Consider the following 22,606-nt stretch of genomic DNA (forward strand, 5'->3'; position numbering starts at 1 on the left):
GCTATGGTTTTTCCAGTGGTCGTGTATGGATGTGAGAGTTGGACCATGGAGAAAGCTGAGCACGGAAGAATTGATGCTTTTGAACTGTGGTGTTGGAGAAGACTCTTGAGAGTCCCTTGGACTGCAAGGAGATCCAACCAGTCCATCCTAAAGGAAATCAGTCCTGGGTGTTCATCGGAAGGGCTGATGCTGAAGCTGAAACTCCAATACTTTGGCCACCTGATGGGAAGAGCTGACTCATTTGAAAAGACCCTGATGCTGGGAAAGATTGAGGGCAGGAGGAGAGGGGGACGACAGAAGATGAGATGGTTGGATGGCATCACCAACTCAATGGACATGAGTTTGGGTAAACTCCTGGAGTTGGTGATGGACAGGGAGGCCTGGCGTGCTGCAGTCCATGGGGTCGCAGAGTAGGAAAGGACAGAGTGACTGAACTGAACTGATAGGTGTAAAATGCCTACCGATTTCGAAGACATGGTACAAAAACAAATACTTCAGTAGTTTCTATAGATTTCACAATGAACTAATAATATACTGCATATAGTGGGTTAAATCAAATGTTGGTTATCTCAATTTTTTTTTTTTAATTATGTTGTGGCTCACGGCTCACGTTATGTTTTTACGTTTCTACTGGACAGCGCTCTCCTAGACTAACAATCCTCCCAATTGTGAAGCTCCCCCTATTGTGAAATTTTCAGAATAAAAGAGAACCTATTCCTTCCCTTAGGTGTTTCGAAAGCATACCTTTTACTTCCCAACCATTAGAAACAAAAATAATCTTTTTAAAAGTAACAATACATATATGCTCTGAGTCCTCTCATTTTTGCTGAGGCTCCAACTGGAACACTTTTCTCTTCCTCTGGTTCCCACGCTACAAGATCGTATCGCGCACCACAAGAAAACAATAATAAAAAAGCGGTCTCCGACCTGAAGCCAAACTGGGACAGGGCCTAAGCCATCGCTTCCGCGTCACCCAAACAGAGGCGGAGGAAGCCGCTTGTCAGCCGGCGGCACCCCCTCGGCCCCTCCTCCTCTAGCGTCGACCTCCCCAAGATGGCGAACCGCAGGGGCTCACTTCCGCTTCCGGTGCGAGTCGCCGGGCCGGGGGGGGGCAAGATGGCGGTGGCAGTAGGGGTCCGCGGCCGGTGTGAGCTGCCGCCGTGTTCCAGTCCAGGCTGGTTTCTCAGCCTGTCCGCCTTGCTGAGTGTGGCAGCTCGAGGGGCTTTCGCCACCACGCACTGGGTCGTCACGGAGGACGGGAAGATCCAGCAGCAGGTAGCGGCCAGGGTGCCCCTCTCCGCCCGCCCTCGCTCGGGAGGAAAGACTCCCCAGACCGGCCCGGCCCCTGGCTACTAGCCTCCGCGCGGCTCCGCCCCCAGCTTACCTTCCACGGTCCTGGTGTCGGGGTTCGGGCGACCCCCGCGCTCTGACCCACCCATTCCCCGCTAGTGGACTGACTCTGGCCTCTGCCGTCTGCAAGTTCTCAGGCTTCCTTCCACCCCTGGGGTCGCGCGCCGCTCGGGGAGAGTCGCCCAGCGGTGAGGGCATCGGGCCCTGGGGACCTTTTCTGGCGCTCTGGCTTTAGAAACCGGATTCATTATTTCTTCCCTGGTGCCTCTCAGGCCCACGCGTCACCAGCCCTCCCCGAGGAAGTAGAAAGCAGGTGGCAGCGCCCGGCTGTGCGCGAGTCCCAAGGAGGTGACAGCTTCGGCCCCCCTAGGCCGTGTGTCAGCTAATGCTGCTTCCCCCGTCTCCTCTCCCACATGCTGGCGTTCGTGTCAGGCTGGGGTGCTTTCAGCTGGGACCGTTACCCAGGTCAGCAGGGGCTCATTACAAACCGCACGCACACTCTGTTTGCAAAGGAATGCTTGAGGATGCCTTTGGTGGCGTTGCGTGCATCTTTTCAGCCGTAAACTGCCCTGGTTTCCCAGTGTTCTTTGCCCAGTTTCTTTACCTACTACCTTTGACCCGGCCCCTCAAGGAGAATATGTGATTTCTTGGAAGGTTGAATGAATTACTCAGAGGAGAGGCTGCTTTTCTTACGTAACTTTCTGATGGCCTGTATTTTGTGAATGCTGCTGATGCTTGAAGAATGCATGAGTGTGTATTCTGCTGCAGAAACTCGGTACATTTAATGACTTCCAGCACTTAAGCGCAGTCCTGTAAAGTCCAGGGAACATTTACAGAGTGGCGTGTGTGCCCCGTGAAATTTCATTTGGTCCGCTGGTTCGAAATGTATTAACCATTGTCCTGTGAAAATCGCGGGTTATATGTAATGCTTGGTGAGGCTTGCGTTTGTATAAACTGAAGTTCACATTTAGAGCCACCCTGTGATGGCAAATTTTGTCTTAAATACAATGAATGAATAAAGCAGTTTAAAAGTCAGTGTTGGTTTTGGTGAGTGGCTTTCAGTGTATATCTGAGAAAAGACTGACTTCTTTATACTGGGTGGCAGTTTCTCTATACCCAAGTTATTGCACTAGAAAAAATTTCCTCTTCATGGCCATACCAGGTGAGATTTAAAATACATATGTGTGTTTCAGACACCCTAGACAACACTTACAAATTCGTCTCTAACGGAAGATTGGAAATTTTTTCTGCAAGTCCTGATTGCTTCTGTCCTTCTGTCTCCCAATAATGGTTTTCCCTGAGGCCCTGGTGGAGGGGGATGTGGAATTAAGTCACTCCTGCTGCTTTTGGGGGAACTGTCTCCTATTGGCTCTTTTGCAGTATTGTTTTTGGCCACAGCTATTTATACCCCCTGACACCTGACTTCTCCTTCCCATTTTGATGTCTTGCTGTTCGTCTGAGAAACTGGCCTATCTGAAAAGTGAAAGCTGGTAGAAATGTAATATTTGCTGAACATTGCAGTGGAAAAGTTGAATCTGATTTGGTTTTTGTTTCTTCAATACGGCCTTTCTTTTTGCACATCGGGTTTTGGTGGGGAAAGGTGGGAGTTACTAGAAACTTGCTTGAGAAAGGGGCAAATATACAGAATCATCTGGGTCTCTTCCAAGTCACCCCTACAGTTGGTAGTTAGGCTTAAAGTTAGGAAAGCAAGATTTCTTTACTACATACACCTTTTTTTAGTGATCCTCTTCAGTGAATTGTCCAGTACTTTGCTAAATAACATTTACAATGTTAAGTTCAGGCAACTGCAAAATTTTATACCAGAAGTAAAGTTTGTGATTACAGTGTAACAGTAAGAGGCTAGGGAAAGGAAGTTGGATTTAATATGAGGGGAAAGCCCATGTAAATAAAGTGAGAGTTGAACATCAGGGTCAGTCTCTGAGTTCCACTCTGATAGTTATGCATGCGTTACCCATGCTGTCTTTTCTGGCCATAATTTGAATGCAGGAGAATCAAAACCTTCATTTAGATTTTGATTAATTATCACATTTGGATATATTTATCAAAGAACTGAAAGATTTCTTTAGTACATGAATTTGCATATATTGCAGATGCGGGAGACCTTGGTTAGATCCCTGGGTTGGGAAGATCTCCTGGAGAAGGGAAAGGCTGTACACTCCAGTGTTCTTGCCTGGAGAATTCCACGGACTCGTCCATGGGGTCACAAAGAGTTGGGACACGACTGAGCAACTTTCACTTTTTCAGATCTGTTCATACTTTCAGAAACATAACTAATTTAGTATATATGTTGTGTCTTACCGGAAATGCCAAACGCCTTGCTATTTGTTTTTGGTTGTGTTAGCTGAGAGCAGTGGTATGATTTCATTTTTATTTGTTTATTTTGGCTGTGCCACACAGCTTCCTGGATCTCAGTTCCCTGACCAGGGATTGAACTCCGGTATGAAAGCCCAAAATCCTAAGCGCAAGGCCCCCAAGGAGCCCCATGATTTCATTTTTAAAGTTAGGGAAAGGGTTAAGGACAAACTGAAATAGCAGACCTTTGCAAATACCTTTTGAAACTCTTCACCCAGTATTTAAACCTATCCAAATTAGGTATAATAGGTCATTGTTTTCAGAGTGAATGTGAAGTGCTTATGAATTAAAAATCTGAACTGCCCAAAATACAGACTTAGATAGGAAGATTTTCCATCATTATAGTTAAAGTTTGAAGTACAGTAAGCAGTATTTCCCAGAAGAAGATAACATTTATTTTGGCTTTTCTGTTTCAAGCCTTAGATGATAAAGATAGACACCCATAAGTTGCAGACTTGTAAACCTGCCGTATGTATTGGAAGGCCTGGATCTGTAGAGGGGTTGAAATGGGTCTTTGGGTCAGGGCAAGGAAGCGAACATTAGACTTCCTAACCGTCAAAGCTGGGACTGCTTCTGGCAGTAGCAGGTGTCTAGTACTTGGCATGGCAACTCAGGGGATTGTTCGTTTCCACAGTCCCCACTCTGGCTAGGAAGCACACCATCCATGTTTTTAGGCTCTGGTTTACTGAGCCGCTGAACTCCGAGGAGCATTGTCCAGGGAGTCCTGGAGCTGGATGTGAAGAGAGCCCTCCAGTGCCAAGTCTATTTCCCACTGCAGTCAGAGGACTTCTAAGGAAAGGCCCCCCTCCACCTCTGTGCTTTTCTCCAAGCTCCGGGCTTTGGCATGCTTCTGAACTCCTAATGTCCCTGTGCCTGAAAACTAGTAAGATCCTCTCACTTTTTTTAAGCAGGAATCCCTAACTTGTGATCTATGGGCTTGAGGTGTGAGATGCTTAAAATCTAGTTACTAGGAGGATCTCCAGTGTAATCAGGCCAGTGGATCTTTTGTATGACTTCAAGATAAATTTTTTGTTTGTTTCATTTTGACAGTTCTTTTTGCTTAATTACTAGTATGGAGACACCTGTTTTCTTTTTTAATCAAAAGTGTCTAGCAATTCACCAGCATTGAAGGTGAAATAAACTTCTGTGAATTAGCCTCAGAACCTCTGGGGTTCGACCCCTGGGTCAAGAAGATCCCCTGGAGTAGGAAGTGGCAATCTACTCCAGTATTCTTGTCTGGAAAATTCAATGGACAGAGGAGCCTGGCGGGCTACTGTCCATGGGGTTGCAAAGAGCCGGACGCAACTGAGTGCACACACACACGCGCGCGCGCGCACACACACACACACACGCACCTGTCATATCACTTCTTTGGGAAAATTTTTGCTTTATTTTCCACATTAGCAGCTTATAGATCAACTTTTGAAATGTTACCAGTTAGTTGTCGACTTACTGAATCAAGAATTTGAACTCCTAACACAGGGTTTATTACCTCTGATAGCGTCTTCATAAATGGAAGTCTAAAAACTTTAAAAAATTTAGAGTATCAACCCTTGGCATTTTAGATTTGGAAAAAATTCTTAAAGAATATATGGTACAACTCCTAGGAGAGAAAGTCACCCAAAGACACTAATGAATGGCATTTAGTGGTAGCAAGAAGTAAAGATGTGTTTATTCGTGGTTACATGCAGGTGAGCAGCTTATGTAGTTTGAAGTGGTTTGGTTTCTCTTAACCTTTGTAACACCTACAAAGGAAGGAATATAAAGAAAAATAAAACCAAATGAAGTCAATGTCTTCTCTTTTCCAGTTTGCTTTACCTTTGCAAAATGTTTTATGATAACTTCAAATTTGGGGTGGGTGGATGGAGAAGGTTCCTAAATAGATGTGAGTTAATTTGGGGTCACTTAATCATTCTGCCTCTTATCAAAGGGATGTCTTCAGAGTTCAAATCATTTTAACTGCTCAGAACAAATAAGGCTTCCTACAAAATGAATGCTCTGAAGCCTAGCAAACTTGGAAAGAACAGTTGATGAGCAACTATTTCAGCAACTATAATATAACCTAAGGAAGAGCTATTATATTTAGTTGGACAAACTGGCTAAATCTCTATTTACTGATCTTTACTAGCTTGTAAGTGAAGGAGTGGTTTAATTTTGGTCTCATGTTAAGTGATTTGGTTAATCTGGGAGAGAGCATCCGTATGGTACTGTGGAGCTAACAACTTCATTTCAATGCTTTTCAAAATGGAACCCATCTTTTTGACATAGAGCACTGTTTCTATGTTTTTACACTTCAGGGATTTACTTGGTCCTAGAGGTCATGCTGGTTAGTTACTAACTATCCAGGCACCTGCCAAACCTTTGGAATTTATCCTCAATGTTGACATCAAAGTGTTTCTTGCTCAATCCATTTTTTAAAGCTATTTCCCACTATTATTTTTCTTCTTATAGATTACCCAGGTGTTAACTGTGTTTATACGGGAGATTAGTTATAGCTTGGAAATATACAGAGATAAATTATAGCTTTAAGTTCAGTTTACTCGCTCAGTCGTGTCCAACTCTTTGCGACCCCATGGACTGCAGCACGCCAGGCTTCCCTATCCGTCACCATCTCCTGGAGCTTACTTAAGCTCATGTCCATCTAGTCAGCGAAGCCATCCAACCATCTCATCCTCTGCCGTCCCCTTCTCCTCCCGCCTTCATTCTTTCCCAGCATCAGGATCTTTTACAGTGAGTCAGTTCTTCCCATCAGGTGGCCAAAGTATTGGAGCGTCGCCTTCAGCATCTATCCTTCCAATGAATATTCAGGACTCATTTCTTTTAGGATTGACTGGTTAGATCTCCTTCCAGTCCAAGGGACTCTCAAGAGTCTTCTCCAGCACCACAGTTCAAAAGCATCAATTCTTCTGCACTCAGCTTTCTTTACAGTCCAACTCTCACATCCATACATGACTACTGGAAAAACCATAGCTTTGGCTAGACGGACCTTTGTTGGCAAAGTAATTCTCTGCCTTTTAATATGCTGTCTAGATTGGTCATAGCTTTAAGTACTTCTCCCAATTATTTATTGAACAAATATTTATTGACGACTTCCTTTTTTCACCAGCCCACAGTGCTTTGAAGGGTATGTTCTTTTCCATTGGCTCCAATTCTCATTTTTGCTTAGGTGGTGAGCAGAGCACACCTCCTTCTTGAACCATTTTTTGGGGGGCAGGGGGTTTTTCCGCCTCTGCTTATCTTCTAGATCCGTGGCTTTCAAACTTGACTATGCACAGAAATAATCCAAGGTGCCTGCTTAAGATGCTGATTCCCCGGTTGCTGAGAGTGTCTGATTCAGTAGGTTGATGGTGAAGCCAAGATCTTTACATTTTAATCAAACTTCTCAGGAGGTTATGGTGCAAATGGGTCACCGGACATTATGAGAAATTCAGTTTTAGATCTTGCTCTTCCTTTGCCTTTTTTTGCAGGCTTCTCTTTTACTCTTTGCGTATACCTGGGCTATCTCATCCTTTCCCAGTACTTCAGTTACCGTATATATGCTGGGAATATCTACCTTTCTTTCTACAACTCAGAGTTTCTTCTCCATAGTTATAAATTCAAGACTTCTGTGTTAACTCCATGTTGAACGTCCTCTATGCAATTCAAACTTATTATTGCCAAATCTAAACTGTTGTACACCTACACCTGTGTGATGCTGTGTTTCCCCAAACTTAATGAAAGATACCACATTTGCCGTCTGCCACTGCCACTGCTCCCGTTGGACAGATAGGTAGTACTTGTCTAGCTGTCTTTTCCCATCTCTCCCTCCTCCTTACCGGCATTTTTCAATTTTACTTTCTAATTATACCCTGCTTCTTTCCATAGCCACTACCATTGCTCTAATTCTCGCTGCCTCATTAATTGCTGTACCCGCCTAACTGTTCTCCCTGCTTCTAGTCCTGTCCCGCTTTCACTTTCTCCACAATCCAATTAGAATAATCTTTTAAAACCTTCTTTGTTTTTTTGTTTAAAAATTCGAGTTACAAAATTGACGTGTGGCATTGTAAAAATAAATGCCCAGCACTATGGGAGTATATACAGTCACAGAGTGAAGCCCTCCTACCTCTACTTATTATTCAGTTCAGTCGCTCTGTCATGTCCGACTCTTTGCGACCCCATGAATCGCAGCACGCCAGGCCTCTCTGTGCATCACCAACTCCCGGAGTTCACTCAGACTCACGTCCATCGAGTCAGTGATGCCATCCAGCCATCTCATCCTCTGTCGTCCCCTTCTCCTCCTGCCCCCAATCCCTCCCAGTATCAGGGTCTTTTCCAATGAGTAACTCTTCGCATGAGGTGGCCAAAGTACTGGAGTTTCAGCTCTAGCATCATTCCTTCCAAAGAAATTCCAGGGCTGATCTCCTTCAGAATGGACTGATTGGATCTCCTTACAGTCCAAGGGACTCTCAAGAGTCTTCTTCAACACCACAGTTCAAAAGCATCAATTCTTCGGCGCTCAGCTTTCTTCACAGTCCAACTCTCACATCCCTACGTGACCACTGGAAAAACCATAGCCTTGACTAGATGGACCTTTGTTGGCAAAGTAATGTCTCTGCTTTTCAGTATGCTGTCTAGGTTGGTCATAACTTTCCTTCCAAGGAGTAAGCGTCTTTTAATTTCATGGCTGCAGTCACCATCTGCAGTGATTTTGGAGCCCAAAATTATAAAGTCTGACACTGTTTCCACTGTTTCCCCATCTATTTCCCATGAAGTGACGGGACCAGATGCCATGATCTTCGTCTTCTGAACTTTTTCACTCTCCACTTTCACTTTCTTCAAGAAGCTTTTTAGTTCCTCTTCACTTTCTGCCATGAGGGTGGTGTCATCTGCATATCTGAGGTGATTGATATTTCTCCTGGCAGTCTTGATTCCAGCTTGTGCTTCTTCCAGCCCAGCGTTTCTCATGATGTACTCTGCATAAAAGTTAAATAAGCAGGGTAACAATATACAACCTTGACGTACTCCTTTTCCTATTTGGAACCAGTCTGTTGTTCCATGTCCAGTTCTAACTGTTGCTTCCTGACCTGCATATAGGTTTCTCAAGAGGCAGATCAGGTGGTCTGGTATTGCCATCTCTTTCAGAATTTTCCACAGTTTATTGTGATCCACATAGTCAAAGGCTTTGGCATAGTCAATAAAGCAGAAGTAGATGTTCTTCTAGAACTCTCCTGCTTTTTCCATGATCCAGAGGATGTTGGCAATTTGATCTCTGGTTCCTCTGCCTTTTCTAAAACCAGCTTGAACATCAGGAAGTTCACGGTTCACATATTGCTGAAGCCTGGCTTGGAGAATTTTGAGCATTATTTTACTAGCGTGTGAGATGAGTGCAATTGTGCAGTAGTTTGAGCATTCTTTGGCCTTGCCTTTCTTTGGGATTGGAATGAAAACTGACCTTTTCCAGTCCTGTGGCCACTGCTCAGTTTTCCAAATTTGCTGGCATATTGAGTGCAGCACTTTCACAGCATCATTTTAGGATTTGAAATAGCTCAACTGGAATTCCATCACCTCCACTAGCTTTGTTCGTAGTGATGCTTTCTAAGGCCCATTTGACTTCACATTCTAGGATGTCTGGCTCTAGGTGAGTGATCACACCTTCGTGATTATCTGGGTCGTCCAAGAAAAAACACCTTTAAAACAAATGAGTCCATACCCCAGAATATGGTTGAGGTTCGTTAACGTGTCTTGAGGTCTGGCCTTTCCTTCTCTCTAGCCTGTCTCTGGAGAAGGCAGTGGCACCCCACTCCAGTACTCTTGCCTGGAAAATCCCATGGATGGAGGAGCCTAGTAGGCTGCAGTCCATGGGGTTGCTAAGAGTTGGACACGACACGACCGAGCGACTTCACTTTCACTTTTCACTTTCATGCATTGGAGAGAGAAGGAAATGGCAACCCACTCCAGTGTTCTTGCCTGGAGAATCCCAGGGACGGGGGAGCCTCGTGGGCTGCCGTCTGTGGGGTCGCACAGAGTCGGACATGACTGAAGCGACTTAGCAGCAGCAGCAGCCTGTCTCTGCTCATCCTTGAGGGCCCCACTCTCACTTCCGAAGGTACACAAATAACACACTTAGCTGTATGTAACTTTTTTGTCAGTATCCCCAAATATGCTCTGCTCTCACTTACTTCTGGGCCTTTGTACATGGTCTTCCCCACAAATGTCTCAGTCCACCTAACTCACACTCTTCACAAGTTAAACATAGAGGGACGCCTCTCTGATGTGCAGATTGGAATAAGCTGTTCTCGCAAGGTGTTTTCAGAGCATCCTGCATTCCCTTGTGAAAGCATTTGCCTGCCATGTTCTGTCTTTTGTACTTCACCATGTTTGCTTTTGTAAATGTCCTGCTAGACTACTGTATGCTCCATGGAGGGAGTAGCTATATTCATCTTCTCTGCAGCTGCAGTATCTCTCACACTGTGTCCTCACAGAGGCTGCAGTAGTATCTGTTGAATGGATGATGTAAGGAAGCCTGAGAAGTGGTTCCTACTTTTTAGAAATTTACCATTATGTGAATGAAGCCTTACAGTACTCACTAGTGTGGAAGTCATCTGGGGACTAGCCTAAAGGAAGCCTCAGGAGATCTTGAAATCTCCAAGTAACCCATCAGTGGATCAGCCCCAAGGCCTTCAGAAACCTGCTGTACACAGGTGAGATCCATAATTTCAGAGATAGCTCATGCCTCTTTATTGTGGTCAGGCTGTGTATGCAAGAGAAGTCATCCACTCATCGCTGACATTACATCTGAAAGGTCAGCACTTGCTCAGTCATTAAAAGTAGGAAGAAGCGACAGGAAACTGATAAACAAGAAAAGCAGAAAAAGAATCGGAAAGGGCTGAGGTGAAGTAGATGGGAACTGGCAGCTGCACTGTTGAGGACGGATTAGATCAGCCGTGGGGTTCAGCAGTTGTTGCAGTTGAGAAGCAGCGCTGGTGGAAGTGAACAGAAGGCACTCTGACAGCCAGGAATAAGAGGACTTGCCAGCAGGTCAGGTCAAAAATTAGAACAGCTTTGCACTCCGCGGTGTAGGGAGCCGGGTGTGGGCAGGGCCTGCATCTCAGCTGTGCTCCACGCGGGCAAGAGCAAGGGGAATCCCTCTGCCAGCAGACTTGTCCGCTTCCAGACTCCCCTCCTCTTCACATGGGACCATTCCAATAGGTCCTTCATCCGCACCACTCTTGTCAAAATTCCCAGGGCCTTCCATATTGCCACATTCAGTGCTCAGTTCAGAGGCATCTTTCTGAACCTCTTAGCAGCCCGGCAGTTGTCCTCAGACTTCATCAGACTATTTTTTTACATGACTTTCAGAACATGTATTCCTGGTTTTCCTTCTAAATCCCTGCCACAAGCTCTCATTCTTTTCTGCTGAATTTGGTTTGTTGGTTTTAAATATTTAAACCTTTTTGGTTTGTTCGTCTTAATTATTGGAGTGCCCCATTTCTTCCCTCTGTGCGTGTGCCCACCAGACGATCTGATGCCATCTCATGGCCTACAGTGCTATATCTGCAGTCCCTGGACCCTATCTGCAGTCTCACCCTGAACTCTAGTTCGTACAGCCAGCTGCCTACTCAGCCTCTCCACCTGCCTGTTGACACCACGTGTACATCCTGTCCTTGATTTCCTGCCCCACCACACCCATTACCAGATGGTTCATGCCCCCAAATCTTGCTATTGTCCTTAACTCTTTCCTGTCACATCTCATACCCAGTCTATCAGCAACCTGTCAACTTGTGAAATGCATTCTGAATCCTGCCGGGTCATTCCACCTCTACTTTCACAAGCCTAGTCCAGACGATCGTCTTCTCTCTCCTGAACGTCTGCAGTAACCGCCTAATAGGTCTCCTTGTTTCTCTGCTCCATAGACTCTGTTCTCCCCAGAGCAACCAAAGTGATCTTTTAAAAAGCAAGAGTTTTGGTCATGCCACTCCTTGAGGAGTCTTAGGGGAAGGGAAGCAAAGAGTCTCAGAAAACCTTCAGTGGTTTCTCGTCACACTTGAACAATAAAACCTAGTTTTCACCGGGACCTGTAGGCCCTGCAGGATCTGGGACCTGGCTCCTGGCCACCTCTCTGCCCTGATGCTACTTTCCTTGTGTGCTGTGTTTTGGTCATACTGCCCTTCAGCTGGTTTTCAGGGTACCAAGTTCACTTGTTTTGGGTTGACCAAGACCTTTGCCTTTGCTCCTTCCTCCACGTGAAACACTTTTCTGCAGACATCAACATGGCTCATCCTTTCTCTTCTTTCAGGCCTCTGTCCTCATGTCCCCCATTTCTGACCAGACTGTCTAAAACAGCATCTCTTTCCATCACTCTGTCTTCTGTATGTTTCTTCATGGTATTTATCACTGGCACTATACTGCAACATATACTTTATTGTATGTCTTTCTACATGAACATAATAAGCTCTGTGAAGGCAACAGCTTTGTTCAGTGAAGTAACCCAGTGCTTAAAACAGTGCCCTGACACATGATGCACACGCGGGAAACACTGAGGACGTGAAGGAGAGAGTACAGGCATGTCTGTGTGCAGGCAGTGATTACTCCTGTATTAGTTCTGCATCTCATATCGGCACACTGAAGGGCCACCGTTGCTTTAATAGTCTGGAGGAGGGAGGTGCATTGACTTTACAGGAGGCAAGCTAACTCACTCATTCTCCCCATTACCAATGCAAGGTCTGGACAGCCTAAGAATTTTTTAAGCACGTGGTATCTCTAACCCAGAATTGTAAAATGGTGCCTCAGATAATCTACTTTCCCATTGGTTATTTTGGATATTTTACTTCTGCAACCTTATGATGCACTCGAAGAACTCATATTTGAGATCGTGACACTTGGGTGTGTGCATAGTTGCTCAGTCGTGTCCAGCTCCTTGCCGCTCTGTGAAATGTAGCCTGCCAAGCTCCTCTGTCCATGGGACTTTTCAGGCAAGAATACTGAACTGGGTTGCCATTTCCTCCTCCAGAGTATCTTCCCAGCTCAGGGGTCAAACCCGGGTCTCCTGCATTGCAGGGAGATTCCTTACTGTACCCTGAGCCATTGGGCAAGCCGTTGCAACATTACTTAAGTTAATTGAATATTGTATAAATTTAGGTAAGTCACTTCATATTTTGCTTTCAAGATATACTATTAGGAATTCATACTTGTGCTTCCCATGTTTGTTTAGTCGGTAGTAACAACTTCATGAGTCTAACTTGAACACACATATATTTACTAACATTCTCAGCCTTCATTTTCTTTCTGAGGAACTTAGTTATTTCAGTTAAAATCAGGTGACTGGCAAGAGACTCTGCCCCCAAAGGTCAAGCCTTTCCACCTTCAGTCTGATTGGTGGGGAATTGAGATGGGTAGTTAGTCTTTAGATAGAACCTCAGAGAGTAGTACGTGATGAAAGTGGTCAAGTGGAGTCAGGAAAGTTTTTATTGGAGCAAGTATTTGCTGAGTGCTTTTTGTGTGTCCATTACTGCTCTTAGCATACTTAGGTCACTCATTCAATACATGCTTGGATGCTTTTTGTGTTAGGAAATTGAAATACAGCTGTGAGGGAGATAAAGTCCCTGCCTTAATAGAGTTTGCATTTTATATAGTCATACATGGAAGTGACTCTTAATTTAGGATATCACCAGGTAACTTTCATTGTAATAAAAACCATTTAATGTCTGTAATTCACTGAACCCTTTACCAAATGTTTTCATGTTCATTATCTCATTTTATCATCATCCAGACTCAGGAAAATGTGGTACTGATCTTTTATTAAAATAATTTAGACAGAATGTGGTTAAATTATTTGCCTGGGGCCATGCAAGTAGGAAGTGTCCGTGTGAACTCAAGCTCAGATGAGATTCTAAACCCTCTTTTCTTTTCTACAGCGCTAAACATTGCTACTAACATGAAGAAAAATATTTCTGTAGTTTTATTTGTAAAACAAATATTCATCAAAATTAAAAATTTTCTTTAAAATTTTTTTATTTTAAAATTGAACTAAAGACTATAAATGGAGAAGGCAATGGCAACCCACTCCAGTACTCTTGCCTGGAAAATCGCATGGACAGAGGAGCCTGGTAGGCTACAGTCCATGGGGTCGCTAAGAGTCGGACATGACTGAGCAACTTCACTTTCACTTTTCACTTTCATGCGCTGGAGAAGGAAATGGCAACCCAGTGTTGCCACTGGAGTGGCAACCCACTCCAGTGTTCTTGCCTAGAGAATCCCAGGGACGGGGGAGCCTGGTGGGCTGCCGTCTATGGGGTCGCACAGGGTTGGACACGACTGAAGCAACTTAGCAGCAGCAGCAAAGACTATAAAATATATGATAATTGAAAGTTTTTTGCACTAGTTTGTTATAAAATGAAAAGTTAAAATTTCGTAACTACCCACAATCTCTCTTCTGGAAACAAATTATTTGTGTATTCTTCCCTAAAGTTTCTGTGCATTTGCAAACACACAGGGTTTTTTTTTAATATGAGACTAGGAACATTTGGTCTCACTGTTAGCTTTTATTCACTTCATAAGCCTTAGACATCTGTCCGTATCAGAAGTAGAAGGCTGCCCTTTTCTCCCTTAAGCACGCATAGCATTGGGCTGTATGGATGTTCTGTAACTTGTTGAAGCAGTCCCTAAGGGTGGACATTTAGGTTGTTTCCATATTTTTACTACTACAGACATTCTTGCAGAGGGTGAACATGCAAATACATTCATCTTTGCATGATGCCATGCATATATTGAGTGTGTCTGTAAGATAAACTCTATGGAGTGGAATTTCCTGGTTCTAAAAATGCATATATTTACTTTTCTTAGATTTGCTAAATTGTTTTCCTAGCAGACTGTGTCAACAGTGTTGGGATGTGCAAAAAAAATTTCATAATCCAGTTCTAGTGAAAGACCTCTAATCTACCCACTACCTTTAGCTAAACAGTGTTGTGACCATCAGTGGAAATAAGAACAGAAAGGGACCTTCAGTTAAATTTTTTTATCTTCATAGACAAAATTAAACCTTTGTCATTAATGTTTATTTCACAGTTTTTGTTGTTCAGTCATTAAGTCATGTCAGACTCTTTGTGACCCCATGGACTGCAGCACGCCAGGCTGTCCTGTCCTTCACTGTCTCCCGGAGCTTGCTCAAACGCATGTCGGTTGAGTCAGTGATGCTGTCTAAACCATCTTGTCCTGTGTTGCCACCTTCTCCTCCTGTGCTCAGTCTTTCCCAGCTTGTCTTAGCTTGGGCTGCCATAACAAAATGCCACAAACTGGTGACTTAAGCAACGAAGGTTTATTTTCTCACAGTTCTGAAGGCTGAAATCCAAGATCAGAGTGCCAGCATGGTTGGGTTCTAGTGAGAGCTCTCTTTCTGGCTTGCAGACAGTTACATCTTCCTCCTCCCTCTCATGGCAGAGGAAAAGAGAAAATGAGCTCTCTGGTATGGCCTTAAGCTCACAGGAGCACCAATCGCATCACGAGGGCCCTGGTGTCGTGTTGTCGTTTAGTCGCTCCATCGTGTTTGACTCTTTTGCAACCCCGTGGACTGTAGGCTGCCAAGCTCCTTTGTCCGTGGGATTTCCCAGAAAAGGATACTGCAGTGGGTTGCCATTTCCTTCTCCAGGGGATTTTCCCAACCCGGCGATTGAACCAGAATCTCCTGCATTGACAGGTGAATCCTTTACCGCTGAACCATCAGGGAAGGCCCCCAACCTCATGACCCCCCCATCTAAATCCAATTACCTCCCAAAGGCCCAGTCTCCGGTTACCATTTTATTGGGAGTTAGGGCTCCTACATATGAATTTATAAGGGGGGACACAGTTCAGTCCGTAGTATCCCTCTGGCGCACAGGTTCGTGCACCAGAGTGCCTGGCATTGTGTCTGGTACTTAGTGGGTTCTTGTGTTAGTTTTCTATTGCTGTCATTAAAAATTACCACAAATTGAGTGGCTTAAAACAGCACAGATTTATTATCTCACAGTCCTGTAGGTGTTTCACTGAGCTAAAATCACAGGGACAGCAGCACTGCCTGTCTTTGTGGAGGTTCTAGGGGAAGGTTCATTTCCTTGCTTTTTCCAGTTTCCAGAAACCACCTGTAGTCCTCAGCTTCCAATCCCATTTTATTGCATCTTCAAAGCCAGCAACTTTGCATCTCTCTCTATGACCTTCCTCTTCCACTTTTAAGGACCCTGTAATTACATTGGGCCCACCTGTTGCATAATCCAGCTGACACTCTCTAGCTTGCTTAATTAAAGTAATCTGACTAACAGCCTCAACTCAATCAGCGGCCTTAATTCCCTTTGCCTTGTATCCTAACATATTCACATGTTTGGGGATTAGCACATGGACATCTTTGTTGAGCCATTGTTCTGTGTTTGGTATTTTCTGCCTGAAAGAAAAACCACTTCTGAGTTACATATACATCCACTCTAACTGCACAGCTACATTGTTTGTGTACGTGTTTACAAGAATAGCACAAGTACACAAATAAGGAATGGTCATGATTCTGGTGTCCTGATTCAGTGTTCCATTTTCTTTTCTTGTGAGTGGTAAGCTATCTACTTTATTCATTGTGTTCTCTGTATATTTTTCAGTGAAGTAAATCAGAAAATGTAGACTGATGACTCTTATAAGAAGTTGTTCATTAGTTGCTCATGTCAAAAATGGTTACTTGCTAATCAGTTGAGAAAATGGTGATCGACATGAATGCTCTAATGATATGTTCAGATCTAGATTATAGCTGTATATTTAATACTTCAAATACCTAGATTATTTTATGTGAGTTTAAGAATTTACAACTATGTCTTCCAAGAACTGAAAATGATAAAGTAAAATCTAATTGAGGGTAACTTTAAAAAATAGGAATATAAGGCCATAAAAATTCATGTAATGGTCAGGATTCAACATTTCTATTTATTTAAAGTTGAATTTTAGTTTGGTAACTTGGTGTTCTATAAAACTGAGGGTGGTTTTTAGTTTTTTATTAAAGTACTCTACAGTTACCCTGAGAGCAGGAAAAAGTCATCTTTAGTAAAAATTTATTTTCAAACCTAGACAGTTCATAACAGTAGCATTTTATTGATCTGATACAATTACATTTTTCTAGTAAAAGGTCTAGAAAATGTTACATGTTTTGGCAATTATTACAGCCAGGAAGTTGTGTAAGTCTCTCTTAAGAGTCAAGGCTAAACTGATATTTTGTGAACTTGAGATAGTTGGACTTGAATTCTGAAGAGAGAGTTGCATGCTAAGTCCAGCAGCAGGCTTCTCTGCCTCTCTCATCCCACCCCTCCAGAGCCCTTCCTGCTGGCAACTGCAGGAGCCTGACAGGGCCACAGAGCTCAGGGCCCTTAGGCGTCATTGTGAACTAGATTTGAGATAAGAATGAAAATCTGAGGGGAGAAAGGAATAAAAATACAATAGATACTGTCTTTTTGACTATTTGGCCCCATGTCTATGAGAGGAATTTTTTCCTGTGTATATATAAGGAAAAGCTAAAGATTGTTTCTCAAATCTGAGCTTATACTTGTCATTACAGTTGTTTTTTTTAATACAAAAAGACATGTTGCATAGCACTATATAAAGTTTCATTTAAAGTTTCATTTCCCATGGAGTGAGGAGCCTGGTAGGCTACAGTCCATGGGGTTGCAAAGAGTCCGACACGACTGAGCGACTTCACTTTTACTTTCACTTTAATAAGATGACCTGTTCATAGCTCTTTAAAGAAAAGAAATACTTTATAAATTTAAGTATACGTGTTCACTGTAGAAAAGGTCAGAAAACACAAACCAGAAGAGAATAATCATCCAGCTAGAAACCACCATTCATAAAATGTGATGTATAAACTGTAAAATGGATTTTTTTTAATTTTTTAATTTTATTTTTAAACTTTACAATATTGTATTAGTTTTGCCAAATATCGAAATGAATCCGCCACAGGTATACATGTTTTCCCCATCCTGAACCCTCCTCCCTCCTCCCTCCGCATACCATCCCTCTGGGTCGTCCCAGTGCACCAGCCCCAAGCATCCAGTATCATGCATCGAACCTGGACTGGGAATTAGAAGATAGAATGGTAGAAATAAATGAATCAGAGAGGATAAAAGAAAAACGAATTAAAAGAAATGAGGACAATTTCAGAGACCTCCAGGACAATATTAAACGCTACAACATTCGAATCATAGGGGTCCCAGAAGACGAAGACAAAAAGAAAGACCATGAGAAAATACTTGAGGAGATAATAGTTGAAAACTTCCTAAAATGGGGAAGGAAATAATCACCCAAGTCCAAGAAACCCAGAGAGTCCCAAACAGGATAAACCCAAGGTGAAACACCCCAAGACACATATTAATCAAATTAACAAAGATCAAACACAAAGAACAAATATTAAAAGCAGCAAGGGAAAAAACAAACACACAAGGGAATTCCCATAAGGAGAACAGCTGATCTTTATACAGATGGATTTTTAAAAAGATTTTTTATAAGTGTTTAAAAGGCAAAAATACATATGGCCGGCAAAGAAATTAAAATATGTTCATGCTTTTCTTGTGTTTTTGAGTATATAGAAACTTGGTTACTGTTGTTATAAATTTCAGCTGATTGAAATATTCTGGAGAAAAGCTTGTAAAAAATACAACTTTTACAAGCCAATCCCTTTAACCTAACAATCCCCATTCTGGGAAGGAAACAATTTAGTAGCTATTCGAAAAATTTAGGGGCTTCCCTGGTAGCTCAGTTGGTAAAGAATCCACCCGCAATGCAGAAGACCCCGGTTTTGATTCCTGGGTCCGGAAGATCCGCTGGAGAAGGGATAGGCTACCCACTTCACTATTCTTGGGCTTCCCTGGTGTTTCAGCTGGTAAAGAATCTGCTTGCAGTATGGGAGAACTGGGTTCAATCCCTTGGTTGGGAAGATCCCCTGGAGAAAGGAAAGGCTACCCACTCCAGTATTCTGGCCTGGAGAATTCCATGGACTGTATAGTCCATGGGTTTGCAGAGTTGGACACAACTGAGTGACTTTCACTTTCAAAAAATTTAGGTGTAAGGATACTCATCCCAGTATTGTTAAAAGGAGAGCGTAAATTTTAGTAGCAACCTGAGTAAGTGACGTTAATATAATTGTTGTTGTTGCCCAGATTGCAGTTGTTATTAACATACATGTCATCTACTAAATATGATAATGTAAATCTGTATTTATTGGGAAAGAAGTCTGATGAAACTTAGAGAAGAACAGAGAGGGAAGGGATATAATAGAGTAGATACATTATCTAATTTTTTTAAACAGTATATGCATAGCTATATATGTATATAAATGCTGAGAAGTTACCCTGATAAATATATTTGACAGCAGGTATCTCTGAAGTTGAAAGTTCAAGTAATTCTAACTTTCTTCTTTAGATTGTCTATAATGTGTCTCTTTTTATAGTACCATATATATTTAGCTTGTAAATCAGAAAAAAGATTATTTTGTTACTAAGTTTTAAATTGGAACTTTCTTAGAATTAAGCAGCATGAAGACAGAGAGGGCTGACTTTGTGATACAGTGAGCAACTTAATAGATCAGAAATAGCCACTGCTCACTGGAGCCTTGATGTCATTTGACGAATTGACAGTTGAAAAGAAGCTCTTAACTGTGTCTTTGGAAATAGTCCCTGCCTGAAGTCCATCCTAAAGGAGATCAGTCCTGGGTGTTCCTTGGAAGGACTGATGCTAACGCTGAAATTCCAGTACTTTGGCCACCTCATGTGAAGAGTTGACTCATTGGAAAAGACTCTGATGCTGGGAGGGATTGGGGGCAGGAGGAGAAGAGAACGACAGAGGATGAGATGGCTGGATGACATCACTGACTCGATGGACATGAGTTTGAGTGAACTCCGGGAGTTGGTGATGGACAGGGAGGCCTGTGATTCATGGGATTCCAAATAGTCGGACACAACTGAGCAACTGAACTGAACTGAAAGAAAGTACACGCTTGTATGAGCAAACTGAAAGAATGACAGCTTCATTCATTTGAATATCAGATTACTTCAGTGGTTTAGGCTGGTTAAAAGTGATACTTTAATAATAGTGTTCAATCTTTTATAGAGGTAGGCTTTGGAAAATGTCAGGAATTTTTAGAAGTCATTAGGTTGGGCTCCCTCAGTTTATAGAGAAGGAAACGGGAGCCCTGACAGAAAAGGTGATTTGCTTTAACCGTTACAGAGCTGGTCATGGTCAGGTCAAAGACTTATTTTTTCCTGATTCCTGATGGCTTAGCCACTTTACCTTCTTTCCAGATAGTCATCAGTGAGCCATGATGCCTTAGGAGATAGAGAATCTAACAAATGTGGTATCAGACACTTTTCATCAGTCAACAATGTATCATGTACCTAAGTAAGTAGGTGTTAGTTGTTCGATCGTGTCTTTGTGACCCCATGAACTGTAGCCCGCCAGGCTTCTCTGTCCATGGAATTCTCCAGGCAAGAATACTGGAGTGGGTTGCTGTCCCCTTCTCCAGGGAATCTTCCTGACCCAGGGATCAAACCCAGGACTCCTGCATTGCAGGCAGATTCTTTACCATATGAACCACCAGGGAAGCCCATTATGTACCTAACATGTACACGAAAGCATATAAATACTGAGGGTAGAAAGAGCAATTTAAAAAAAAATTTTTTTGTAGGAAGACACCCATACAATAAAGAATGTAATGTTAGTACAGAATGTAAATGTTAGTACAGAAGTATATATAAAGTATTATGGGAGCTCAAGAGAAAGGTGGTTTCACACACACAAAAAGAAAGAAATGTCATTGGAGCCAAGTCAGTTGGCCTTCATCAAAAACATAAGAAAAGAAATGCATTCCAAGTAGGGGAATTATCATGTGCAAAGGCACAGAGGCTCCTAGAAGAGCCAGGAGGATTAGAAGGTACCCTGGATAGAGGTCCTCAAGAAAGTAGGCAGAGATCTAGCAGTAACAGCAAGACTTGCAGTTTTGAAATTTTTCATTGAAATGTTGAGACAAGTTCTAAGAGTACAGATTCAGTTTGATCCAGGGCTCAAACAGTATCACCAGAACAGGGTTTTTTTCTGTCTTCATTGGTCTACTTTTTTAATCCCTTTCTCAGGCCCCCCGTGGGTACAAGCGGACTAGTCCCCAGTAGCTCAAATAAAAGTTCTGGACTAGGGACTCCTTAGTATAAGACAACTGTTTGGTTAATGTCCCTTCTCAGAAAAAATCACCAAGATACCAGTGGGAAGGAATCCACTGATCAGGCTCCCCACGTGGGAAGGGATGTTTCCAGCCAAGCAGGACAGGCACTTTTGCCATGAGGAGGAGATTGCAGGTGGCTGGATAGGAAAAACTGTAAATACTCCCTGAGTGGGACACTGAAGGTAGAGGTGAAGTCTTGGGGGGTCTTCTTAAAGATTTTTCTTTATGTTTTCCATCATACTGTCTCAATATTTAAACAATATAAAATCCAGAATAAAAGATTTAAATATTCCATCCCATATTTAACCTAAGGACAATTCTTTTTTAATGAATATGGCATAATATTTCATTAATCAGTTTCAAACTGCTGGCAGGAAAAGTTAATACTGTAAATACTGCTGTTAAAACTGCTTTCGTGTACCCATTTGAATACCATTTTTAAAAAATAAAAGGTAAAAGTATTCATTATATGTGAAGAATAAGTTGCTGTGAGGGGTGGAACTTATGTTACAGTAGAAGTGTTCAATTTCCTGTCATAAAGGACCAGTGGAAAGTGATTGAATTTGGTTTTGTTTTTGCTGTGCTGTGCAGCTGCAGCATTTTGGTTTGCCAGCCAGGGATCAAACCCAGGGCCCCTGCAGTAAGAATGCTGAGTCCTAACCCCTGGACTTCCAGGGAATTCCTCGAAAGTGATTGGTTTTGTAGAATTCAGAAGTGTTTATATCCTTAGATTGGTTATTTTAAGTTTACAGTGTTCACCTTTTATTTTACTTGGCGGTGAAGTCATTACCTTTATATAGTGAAATTACCATGTGATTTTACAGAATTCACAGAGACAGGACTCCAAATTAGAGATACAGAAATTAACAATATCTTGAAGATGTCAGCAAATGAAATATATGGAAATGAACCTGACAATGAATAAGATATTTACTGCTGTTCTATATAATTGGATACATGTAGCTATAAAATATATAAAAAGGAAAATAAAATTGGACTGTTATATATGGGTTGAGATTTTCTTTATTAAAGTAAATTGCTTTGGTAACAGTGAAACTGTGTTTACCTGGAAGTCTTAAGAGAATGAATTATTTTGAACAGAATTCCATTTAGCTAATTTCCAAACACATGGTCAGTTTTCCCCTGCAGTTTAAATTTTGCCCTAAAATGTATTTCATACTTTCTCACCTTCTTATTTACAACAAATTGAAAATAATTTCAGTTTTTCTTTTTAATTCCGGTCATTATAAGCATCATTTATTATGCTGTGGAAGTTGTAGGATTGTTTGTCCTTTTGTGAAAAAACCATAAAGTGCTCTGAGGTCTTGTGGACGCATTATGTCATGTTTAATCTATCCGTACCTCTCTGTAATTTGTCACCCTTCTTGCTCTTGGGCTTATAGCAGCCACTTCTAAATGCTAAAGGTTTTGAAGGGATATTACCACTCCTTCTTAAATTGTATATAAAATCAGAGTGCACAGGCTCCGCATGTTGGCTCATAGTGGGCCTGGTTGATAAAGACTTAATATAACTTTTGGTAGTTGAATGGATGTTGTAGCATTTACAAAGTGTAATCTTTCTTAATCTTCTAAGGAGGAGACATATTCAAAAGGAGAAAAATTCAAGCTGATTGGCATTTGCCAAAGATAGTTAGCATAAAATCTTAAAATGTAAGGCTGGTGCACTGGGACGAC

The 22,606-nt window shown here is 42.4% G+C and overlaps 1 protein-coding gene across 5 annotated transcripts in view; it reads left to right on the forward strand.

Annotated features, from left to right (window-relative positions):
• Window positions 1-1,087: 1,087 nt before the first annotated feature.
• TTC17 (tetratricopeptide repeat domain 17) overlaps window positions 1,088-22,606 on the forward strand; it is a 137,150-nt gene continuing 115,631 nt past the window's right edge. For all 5 annotated transcript variants that reach the window (XM_061381182.1, XM_061381183.1, XM_061381184.1 and 2 more), the window contains exon 1: window positions 1,088-1,275. In XM_061381182.1, the coding sequence (XP_061237166.1) occupies window positions 1,117-1,275 (159 nt within the window). In that variant the 5' untranslated portion in view covers window positions 1,088-1,116. The remainder of the gene's footprint in view (window positions 1,276-22,606) is intronic.

The sequence above is a fragment of the Bos javanicus genome, chromosome 15 (assembly GCF_032452875.1).
Source record: "Bos javanicus breed banteng chromosome 15, ARS-OSU_banteng_1.0, whole genome shotgun sequence".
In the NCBI taxonomy this organism is placed as follows: Eukaryota; Metazoa; Chordata; class Mammalia; order Artiodactyla; family Bovidae; genus Bos; species Bos javanicus.